General features: G+C 42.5%; 1 protein-coding gene across 1 annotated transcript; it reads right to left on the minus strand.

Moving 5' to 3' along the window:
* Window positions 1–422: 422 nt before the first annotated feature.
* On the minus strand, window positions 423–11,202 carry myoc (myocilin). The gene is made up of 5 exons (XM_084722683.1): window positions 10,457–11,202; window positions 5,522–5,587; window positions 5,357–5,449; window positions 2,001–2,212; window positions 423–1,908 (listed from the first exon to the last, which is right to left on the minus strand). The coding sequence occupies exons 1-5, from the start codon at window positions 10,941–10,943 to the stop codon at window positions 1,327–1,329; spliced, it is 1,440 nt and encodes a 479-aa protein (XP_084578809.1). The 5' UTR covers window positions 10,944–11,202; the 3' UTR covers window positions 423–1,326.
* Between the last annotated feature and the right edge of the window lie 254 nt (window positions 11,203–11,456).

Raw genomic sequence — 11,456 nt, forward strand, 5'->3', positions numbered from 1 at the left:
AGGGCATAACATGATTTTTAAAAAAATGTACATGTAACCAGTTTGAATTAACTAAAGCTGCCTGTGTTCTCCGGGGAAACCATCACACCAAACTCCCGCTTAGAAATATTACATATTAAGAATTCCTTGTTTCCACAAAAACACATAAATTACAAATTAAACACTGACTCTTTGCGCTGTTGATTCACCATTTACAGTGTGTGTGACAGTATTTGAGAAGCTTTTTCAGCTGTTACCAAAGGAACTAACCAGTTTGCTGATTCCTGGATGGTACTGGAGAGAGCACACCTACCCTCTGATAATATTAGACATGCTTGATTTTGCTATGAATATGAACTATTTTGGATCCAATCTTGCCCCCAAGTCAAGTAGTGGGGGTGCAGCTGACCACTTGCTCCAGTACATAATGATGACATAAACCATTGTAATTTAGGAATAAGTTTATTTCATTACAGTTTTGAACATTACGTCATTAAATTGACTACAATGTACAAGAACATGCAATTTTCAATAAATGCTGAGTGAGAGCAGTTTATTTGATAAAAGATGTTAATGGGTGAAACACAGTAGGATAGTAGTGTAGTACCACAGGAGTTTGTGTTGCAAATTGTATGTATTAATTGTCCCACTTAGCTTGTAAAATTCACCAATGCTTCAACTTTCAGACATCAAATATATATAGTTTAACAAGAGAACAACAAAATCATACATCTGAATCAAAGGCGGTACAAAAATAATTCCTCTAAAAACATTTGTGTGTGTGTGTGTGTGGACCATGCCACAGCAAAAGCCTTCCCACTGAAGAAAAAAAAGCAGACCAGCAGGGGACACTGTTCCTCAGACGTCTTCATTCCACTTTGGAGTTACGTAGTTAAGGGGATAGTATGGATTATTTGATGGAGTAGTATCAGTTACAGTGACTATAGATAGTGTATTACCTACAGAAAAGGCTGATGCCCCCAGTTAAGAAAAACAGAGAGCGCCACCAGCACTGAAGCTAGGTGGACCTGTTTTGAGTGGCTAAAATACTTTTTGTTGCTGACTGTCCACAGCAGTACATTGCTGAGGTCCTGTGCTGGTGCCCCTTTCTGCTTCTCCAAACTGGGAGCATGCTGGCTACCATCTACTGTAGCTAATAGCGAAGTAGCTCATATAGCCCCACTTCAAATAATCCGAGTTATCCCTTTAAGGTTCTTCTACACATTGATTTTACTGGTGTTGGCTTTATAACTACTACCACAACACACATTTTGCTCTAAAGCCTTGAGTCTTTGAAGCTGGAACAGGTGAGCACATGTCACTTTTCAGCAGTCACTCATGGCGGCCTCACTTGGCCTGCTGGCGACCCAGCCTGATGTCATAGGACACCATGTGGAAGTTGTCCCAGGCAAACAGCTTCCTCTGAGCCAGGTTATAGTCGATCATGCTGTTGTAGCGGTACTTATTCCTGAAGGGGATGGCCATGGCTTTCCCTTGGCTGGTTGCAGTGTCGTACATGTAGTTGATGATGGTGTCGGATGCTGTGTAGCTGGCCACGGTGTACAGCTTGCCGCAGATGATGAAGGAATTGGCCACAGACTGCTTTCTGATGTTGGTCTCCCAGCTCTTCCTCACCTCCAGACTATGTGGGTCCAGCTGCGAGATCACAATGGCTCCTTTGACTTTGTTGGTAGAGTAGACGGCCCACAGCCCCTGCTCGTCCACAGCCAGGTCAATGTCCGTGTAGCCTCCCCAGGAGTAGGGATACTGACCATGGAAGCCAGCGTGAGGGATCTCACGACGGGCTGCAACAGTCTCAGAAGCCAGGTCGTAGCGGATGATGGTGCGGCTAAGACGTCTCTGAAAATAGAGAGAGCCTCGGTACACAGCGGCACCAGTGCTCTCCACCTGCTCTGGCAACAACAGGACCTGTCATGGGAAAACATTAGACAATAATCAGGAATGACCCAAGGTTTCTGGCTAATTCCTGTCAACAATTATTATCCGTGTGATACACCTACCTTGGATGGAAAGCCTTTAGAGAGTTGTTCCATGTCCTCATACCCAAAGAGCTTCCTGACATCAGCGCCAATAGCATCAATTCGCCAGATCATGTTGGGTCCATAAGGAGAGACAGCCTCAGGATCCTGCATCCAAACACCATATTTACCTTCTATGTTGTCGGCTTTCCTATAGGTGACTGGCTCACCAACTGAAACCAACTCCCCACAGCCTGCAAGCAACGAAGAAGAGGAAACATGAGCGAGGAACAGATGAAAATGTTTGCAAGACTATCTCTATCTGATACTGGGGACATACTAGAAAAAGATTTAAGTCACTAAAGCCAAGTTTCTACCGCAGGGACTTTCCCCAGGGACTAGGAACCTTTGGAGGAACTCAGTGCATCTTCACCACAGGGACCAGGGTCTAAATTAAGTTTCAGGGACCTTATTTTAAGGGCTCGCAGTGCCCAACATTTCTGATTGGTCGAGCACTCACAGCATTTTATTTCAGCCACCATGTTTAAAAATCTGCACCTGCAAACCAGTTTTTTTTTGTCTGTTGTGCTTTGACACATCAACATGAACTTGCAGGTGTCCAACAGATGGACTGATGAGCGACAGCCAGTGTGTTGTTGTATTGTAGCATGCTAAAATGACAAGTAAAAACAAGCAACAACAACAAAGCCCATACGTTTTCATACGTCAGCAGACTAATTTGATGAATCTTTATGGGGCTGTAGTGGAAACAGACAGTGAGCTGAAGGAATCTTTTAGTCCTTTTAAATAAGTTTCAGTGACTAAAGGTTCTGGATACTTTGGGTAGGAACATGACTCATTTCAAAAATTCATTGAAAATTGATTCAAAAATTTTTCCTATTAACAGGCAGATAACTCGAGCTGAACCAGGCTCTGGGTGGCAAGCCTCTGCCTCGATTTAGGATCAGGGCTCAGATTATGGTCAGGCATCACTGAGATGACTGATTGGGTTGGATTCCACAATAATGAAAAACGATAATTATCAAATCAAAACCATTTTTTCTTTTAAGGAGCAGTATGTAGCCATTGTGTCTACAAAAAATAGTCCAGCTGTCCAAATAATCACTTGTAGTGATATTAAATGTGTTTTAATACAGTCTGGCATGGAAATTTCAAAGGAGGACTCTGCAGGTGTAGCATTCATGTTGAGGGAAGCAAATATTTCAACTTGACATCACGTTTCCTTGATCTCTGATGACACATCATGGTCATTTTATGATTTACTGCAGTAAATCTATCAGAGATCAATTCGATTGATTCCAGTGTTTTTTTCCAATTTAAGGCGACTTCAGGAAGCAGGTCACACAGTTACTGGTAGATCTGTATGTACATGTCTAAGGGATGATGAAGGTAATCTGAGAAGTGATCAGGGTTATGATGAGGTCATCGTTTTTCATCACTGAAGCAGACAGTAGGTCTACAGATGCTGCCTGACATCTCTGTTAGCCGCAACTTTGTCTGAGTCACCACCATCAGAGCAGTAACTGGGCCACAACTCACCCTGGGCAGGAACTCTCTGCTGCTTGTCTTACTGGGAAAATGATAAGGCAGGCTTTATATATTTACCATAGCCTAAAATACACCCTCGCTCTCAGGTCCAGGATGTAGCACCAGATCAAGGGTTAGATACGAATACATGTATGTCATATAAATACACCTATTACCATGTAGCTTCCCTTCAGCGTGGCTTCATCAGAGATTATATGACCTCACGTGGAGACGGCACGTGTACTTATATGATCTTCAACACAATCAGACCTGTTGAGAGCCATTCAGCAGAGTGAGCTATGACATTGTTTTGGGACACCCATCAGGGGAATGTTTAAAGTCTATGTGACACCCTCGTTAGGCGTGCTTCCCCTTTACATTTACGAGACAAACATGAAATTCAGGCAGGCCCTCATACCTAAGGATTGGCACGACTCTGGTATTCTCGCCCCAAATGCTGCAGTATTAATAGCAGTATTTGCTTTGAGGTTGTCAGCAGGGGGGCTGAGTGTCATGTTTGGCAGGTCAGATAGCCAGAGGGGGGAGGAGGAGGAAGGAGAGGGAGAGAGTGAGCTGAGTATTAGCTGCCAGGATGGGATTTTAATGGACTATACTGGACTATATATAACTACAAAGCGTGTGTTCTTTATGTTTTTTTACTGACCATTTAAGAATGGTCAGTAAATGCGGTACAGCTGAATATATTTTTCTTACTGTTACAGACAACCTTCAGACCTCATGAAAAATTTCTCACACACATTTCATGTTAAAGGGCTTTTTGTAAACAAGCAAAAATGAACCATTTCTTAACAAAATGCATTGTGAGTCACCATAACGACCTGACAAGCATGTTGAATGTATTTCTTTACTCATAAAACAGCTGCAAAATCAACTGCCTATTAATGGAATTGCATGAAACAGGCCACAGGTATGTGTCTCACATGTGAATAGTCATGATACAAACAAAAATTCTAGTAACTAGAGATTTCCCAATACCATTTTTTCCTTCCCAGTACCAATTTTTGACACCTGATCTTTGCATGTTGGCCAATACTGAGTACTGAATAACCAAGCGGCAACTTCCAAGAGCAGAAAAATTAAGCCAACGTGGAAGTCGGCTTTATAGCTAATTTCCTACTTCATGACAGTTTTATATAACACACCTGATTAAATTATATTAAGGTTTGAATTAATGCATAATTAAGGGTGTGGCCACTTTGAGTGACAGGTGGGTGCCAGCACAGGTGGTGAGTCACTGGGTAGCCACTTCATTCAGTCCACCTCAGCTCCACTCATGCTCCCCTATTTGCTCATTTTTGGATAAACTGCATCTTGCACTGCCAAGATGGCAACAGCCAGAATGACAACACTGAGAGTATCACAGAAACCTATGGGTGACGTCATGGTGCTCTGTCTGTTTATGCACTGTATGGTTAAAACATTGCTACATACTGCTACTACTGATTTAAAAAAAATCCACAGGGTACCTTTAACTTGTGCAGAAAAAAAAAATAGTCTCCTTTTAAAATTGTTCTTAGATAGGAACAAAACTTTCTGATTCAGAGTCTTATTCTAAGTTGTACAAGTTCTTGGTCATGAAAATGAAAATAAAACACAACTGATGCCGGGAACATATACCCCTAAACCCCACAGGGTGTTCTTTCTCATTTTTGGAAAATACAGATGTAGTCCAGGGATTTGGATCCCCAGCATACAAAAAGTTTGCAAAAAAAATTGCAAAATGATCATCTGTGATGTAAAGTAAAGCCTGTGATTTATAGTGAATGCTACATTCTAAACATGCTAAACCACTCAAGGTCTAGCAAGGACAGAATATTTCAAATAGAGACCTGTGTTGTCCTCAGAGCCATCAGGAGCGGGTACCTCTGTCACCTCGGCCTTCAGCTCCTGGAATCCTGGAGATCCATACTGCCATGCTGAGTCTGCAGGAAGAGATGGAGATGTTAAGCTCAATAACTTTCAGAAAGTCAGAGGTGACTCAGCAGAAAACCCACCTCTCAAACTGCTGCTGTCTCCCTGCCTGTTGGGCCTAGTCATCAGGTGACCCATGGGACTGGAACCTAAACACACACACACACGCAGGGTTTACTGATTTCTGTTGCATATTTCACATGTATCATACAATAGATGAAGTGTTTGTGTATCCAAATGTGGTGATCATGGCACTACTGACAGCAGAGAATGTGACAGCAGGAAACAAACACCCCTGAATGGATTCCCAGCTGCTCTGGAGTCAGACAGTCGCTAGATTGGCCGACCATAACACACATACTTGACAAACTCGACACCTCATCCCACCCCAGCACTGTCAACTTCACGTCCTCAAAACTTCAAACTGGCCGTTTGGCCCTTTCTCCCCTGTATCACTGTCCAGTATCAGCCGCCTACTGCTCTCCTTTCTTCATTCCTCCTCTTGTTTCTCCCCATTTACCCTCAACCCTGTCCTTATTTTCCCATTTGGCTCCTTCATGAAACCATTACTGTGAAAGGTAAACGATGCTGCCGTCAGTGTTAAACGGTTTATGTAAACTGTGTACACCTCAGAAGCTCGAAGATACAAATGTTTAGATGTATGCAAAAGAAAAATTAACTTTTCAAATACACTTTTCTGAAAATTGATGATAGGATGGAAGTGTGTGTTTGTGTATTTGTGGCTGTTTGTATGTGGGTGAGCATGTGCCTGCTGTGCTCCTGCACGTGCAGTGTCCAGTGATTTCAGGCACATAATGAGCCCTAATGATGCAGAGAACATTAAATGCTAGCAGCTGGAAGCTGATGTTGATTCTCAGCATTGATGAAGAGGAACGGGAGGCTGGTAATGGGGCAGATGACGAACACCAGTGACAACATGGAAAAGCTGCTGTGTGTTATGAACAGCAAAATGTTTGAAAAAGCTAAAGGTAATGTTGAGGCGATTTAAAAGCGTGTAAAGTCCAAGGGTTAGCAGTGTTTGGAGGGATAAATGGGTTTCCTATGAGGCTGCTCCCACAGGACAAAGTCATTCATCATCGTCACAGGTAAACAGCCACATACTCCTACTGTGTTTTGCCTGGTGTGTCTGTGTGTGTGTGTGTGTGTGTGTGTGTGTATGTGTGTGTGTGTGTGTGTGTGTGTGTGTGTGTGTGTGTGTGTGTGTGCATGCCATATGTGCCCTCATATCCTGTCTCTTTGTTTGGGATGTCACTGAGCAGAATATCGTAAAACCTCACAGAGCAGGCCGGTCCTAATTTCCCAGAGGAGGCTCGGTCAGAGGAGAGAGCAGCCTAATCAACCTCTGCTTACAAAGTTCAGCAGAGCTGGTGGATCTTATTTGTCCTTCACAAAGTTCAATTCTGCATTCACATAATGTTGTTGTCATGAAACATTTTGCAGCTGGGCATTTACATTTCCTCCATATTCATGGTTCAGGGCACCAGATATAATCAAAAGACAGATGCAAAACATTTAAATTTTACTGAAAATCATGATAAGCACATTGAGTGTGACATCTTTGGAGTTCAATGAACACTATTTATGACTGCATTTCCTGCTGGCTGCTCATGGAATCAGGAAATTGAAAGCAAATGTCTGAAAAACAAAAGAGAAACTGACTGTTTTTGTGTGCCCCCTTAGGCTGCTATTAAAGGTGCACTATGTAAGTACTGACTACCTGATGAATTCATAGACCAAACCAATAGAACATAGCATAGCAGAGTAACTGCTAACTATTGCTGCACCTTTAAAAGTGAGGATTTGCCAAACTTGAGGAGTGCAATAGGAATGAGCCTAAGGGGGGCACATTTACATACACTTGAAAAAAAACAAAAAAACATTACTGTGTCTAAGCAAAGTTTATTTTCAGATTATTGTCACAGAGAGGATGAACATGAGCATGAATGTACTTTTACATATATTTTATATCTAAGTGAATTAAGTTTTTTTTTTCTTTTTCTAATCAGAGCGGTTTTGGTGAGCTTTGTTTTTTAAGTGTTTTTTACAAAGAGTTAGCTAGGTAATTAAGTCTGTCTTCAGATTTATGTTGTATTTTTCTGTTTAAAAGAGAAAATATTAGTAAGGATATTTCCTTTTGTTTGCATTTTGTGTGATTATTTTGTTTATTAAACTAAAAAAAAAGGTAAAACAGTTGTTCAATGTCATCAGCTCAGCTTGTGCAATTTGTATTAGTTCTGCTTTGAGTGTGAGCCAGGTCTCCGTTTATAAAGAATGCTTCCACTTTTAGCATACATGCTGGCTGGCTTGTGTTGTCACTACTAGTGCAAATTTTATGTCTATTTATAAAGTCTGCTTTTAAAGTTCTAAAATAGCATAACAGAATATCAGCTCATATACTTTGAGAGGCAAATGTCAGTGAAGCTTGTGACCACTGCTTGAGTTGTAAACGCTAAAATTTTCCTGTCGAAGTGATGAACTTGACTTTTATCTCCTCTGTGGTTCTGCGTGTCTTCCTCTCACTATGATCTATTCAACATCTGCCTCCCACCCTGAGGGGCCCTCTCTGTGTATTCCAGTCTGCAGGTGAGGAGCTAAACAGATAACCTGGAGTATGCAGGAGACGGAGTAAATAAGCCCTCCTGATGCAGAAGGAGTAGGGATGTGCAGTGGACGGGGGAAATGGTAAGGAAGGATTTACCACTGCGGGCAATCTCAGCTTTAAAAGTAATGCACTCTGAGAGCCAAGAGGGTAAACAGAGCGATGGCTTTACTGAGAAAACAAAAGGGGGTGGTGGGTGAAAAGATGAGCGCGGAGGCTAATTAGATGGATGTTTGGCCACTGCAAACACACAGAATACCAGAGCTTAACCTTACTGGCTCCAAGATAACTCCCAAGCTCTGTGAAGCCCATGTAACCCCCGGAAGTATAGTATTCTTTGCCTCCTAGACCTCTGCAGGCACCTCCATCCCCACCAGCTCTGACCCACCAGGCGTCATTGAAAGCCCTGAGATGAGACCCTGGCGTGGAACCACCACTTCAAGAGCATGCATCACATTTCAGCCCCCCCCTCCACTTCCCAACTGGGCTATTCGCACCCTGCTCGTCATGCAGAGGGAAACACCAGTCATAAAGAGAGCAGGATCTGCTCATAAATACTGAGCCACCATCACCCCTAAATGCAGGAAAGGAAGTGGGGAGGAGAAACCTGAGCCGAGTGTCTCTCTGCAGGCTAATGGGGCAACCAAAACATTAAACACACAAACACACGCACGCATCGTTAGAGGATGCACACACATCATTCCCCTGTTTTCTTTAAGGTGGTCTGTGCAGGCACACACAAACACTCACACACAGGATCTGACTGCCTGTCCAGCGTGCTCTACATGTGTATGGTTTTCTATACATAGATGACATTTATGTGTCATCATTTCTCTGCTCCAATTAACCCATTATCCTTCAGCCAGAGTTAGATATTTTAACAGAGACAACTTGTCTGCAAGGAATTAGGTGATCTAGTTGTGTCTTAATTGCAAGAAGGATAGAGAAGATTTTATTAGTCTAGACTAACCTTGAAAGTTATATTGATCTCACTGATATGATACTCCTGGTTTAGCTCATATTTATCTGACAGGTTTTCACAACAGTCTTGATCAGACCGTACAAGGGTTATTTATGGTGTCCCACAGGGATCTGTGCTCGGTCCTGTTCCCTTCTCCATCTACATGTTGCCTCTCATATATTAATCAATAAATACAAATTAGGTTCCCATTTCTTTACTGCTGATACTCAGCTTTCATTTTCTATTAACCCTGATGACTGTTAACAGCTGGTGAGAATGGAAGAACAAATACCAAAATCAAAAGGTGGATGCCATTTAACTTCCTTCTCTTAAACGCTGAGAAAATGGAAATGCTAATTCTTGGTCCCAAACATATGAGAAATCATTCATGTGTTCTCACCCTGAATGTCGCTGGTTCCACAGTCTCACAAGGCCCCTTTATCAAAAATCTCACTGTTCTATTTAATGCTGATCGCTCCTTCAATGAACATGTAAATAATACCACAAAGACTGCATATTTCTAATTACAGAACATTGCCACTCATTTATGCTTTTGTATCATCTAGAGTTGACTACTGTAATATTCCTTTCTCTGGTTTACCTACATTATATATTAACCACTTACAGCTGGTACAAAATGCTGCTGCTAAGATGTTAACTAAAACCAGAAAATTTCATCACATCACCCCTGTTATTATTTCATTACATTTTCTCCCTATACTTGTGAGGTCTGATTTCAAGATTTTACTTTTAATTTGTAAAATATTACATGGAGTTGCACCATCTTACCTGTTGGCTCAAGTCACTCCTCATATATGTTATATGTTAAGCCTTTATGATCTCAATACACCCCTCGCTGGACTATTCCAAAAATGAACGAGACATCAGTATGTGGTCGGGCCTTTTCTTACCAAGCCCTTCAACTCAGAGAGCCTACTTCAGTTGAGTCAATCAAAGACAAACCCGAAACACATCTTTTTGCATCAGCTTTCAACCTCATTTAGTCTGCCCTAAACACTGAGCTATGATTAGTTCATTAATACCCACTGGTTGGTGTACGGTGTATGTATGTGTTGTCTTATTTCTGTGTGTTTTTAATGCTGCTCATCATAGTTTTTATTGTATGTGTCAAATACTGCATGGTGTTTGTCTCATGTATTTGTCTGTTGTTTATCTTGCATTTTTGTGTTTTGTGTGTTTATTCCTGTTTTATTATATGAGGCATACTTTTTAATATCGAAACTTCACTAAACTTGACTTTGACTTTAAATATGAAATTAAGTCAAATATGCACAAATATCTAAAACTGTGAATTCAAAACAATAGAATACTCAGACATAAAAATAATTTTCTACTTATTAATGTCATTAAGCTTTGCACATATTTTGAATAACTCTTAAAATATGGTGTTTGTGTTAGTTTGATTGTATCTCTTACCCCCTGCAGGTCTTGTCAGGCCACCACCCTGCAGAGAGGGGCTGGGTGGCACCACTGGGGTCTGTGGAGGACAGGGTCTGTTCCTCAGCTTCTCGGTCTCCCTCCTCATCTCCTCCATCCTGCGCTGAAGCCCCCCCAGCTCCTGCTCCAGACGTTGTTTCTCCCCCTGCAGCAGGTTCCTCTCCCCCACGGCCTGGTTCAGCGCCTCCTGGAGATCAGACTGAGATGTGGCTCCGGCTCTTTGGGGAGCCCCGTTGTCCCCTCCAGTCAGCCTGGCCACCAGCACCTCCAGCATGCTGAGTCTGGCCTTCAGGCCCTCGACCTCGGGGCCTCCAGTCTGTGGGCAGCTGGCCTCGACGGGGCTGGGCACAGTGAAGGTGTACTGGCATCGTCCACTCCGGTCGTTTCCTCTCCACAGAGCAGCTCGATCCTGTGCGTGTCCTCGCAGCAGAAGCCCACACATGCACAAGGACAGAAGGAGGAACATACTGGAGACGTTTCTTCCACACAGACAGATCAGAAGTTTACTTTAAATTCTCCCTCCAAAAAATATCTTCTGTCCAGTCTTCTTTTATTTTGCAGTTCTTAACTGGAATTCTCCTAATTTCTAATTTCCTGGTGAAGACTTAGTTTGTTACTATCTCCCAGTTTTCTCTCAGGTATCTCTTCTTCTTCTTCTTCTTCTCTCCTCCCCTCTCTTGTTCTGCTCTGTCCTCAGTGGACAGGTCTGTAACACTGAGCTCTCCCCAACAGCTCACAGATATTTATACAATCTGGAAGGGAGGGAAGGAAAGAGGGGAAGAGAGGAGAGGTGAAAGGAAGGGAGGGGAGACTGGGGGGGAGAGGGGATCAGAGGCCAAGGAGGAAGGAGGGTGGAGGAAAAGAGAAAGTAATGGGATGCTAGTTGTTTTGGGGACAAAAACAGACCATTTCACTTGAGGTTGAGTGTATCTGTCTTTCTGCAAAAGCTGTTTTTTGGATTTGATGCTCCGGTGTGACA

The sequence above is a fragment of the Lutjanus erythropterus genome, chromosome 7, assembly GCF_056507025.1.
Source record: "Lutjanus erythropterus isolate fLutEry1 chromosome 7, fLutEry1.hap2, whole genome shotgun sequence".
Taxonomy (NCBI): Eukaryota; Metazoa; Chordata; class Actinopteri; order Lutjaniformes; family Lutjanidae; genus Lutjanus; species Lutjanus erythropterus.

Coding starts and splice junctions, on each gene's coding strand:
- myoc (XM_084722683.1), bottom strand. CDS start 10,943: ATGTTCCTCCTTCTGTCCTTGTGCATGTGTGGGCTTCTGCTGCGAGGA. Junction 5,588..10,456: donor CCTGACAAGACCTGCAGGGG/GTAAGAGATACA, acceptor GTGTGTGTTTAG/GTTCCAGTCCCATGGGTCAC. Junction 2,213..5,356: donor TGGCTCTGAGGACAACACAG/GTCTCTATTTGA, acceptor CGTTGCTTGCAG/GCTGTGGGGAGTTGGTTTCA.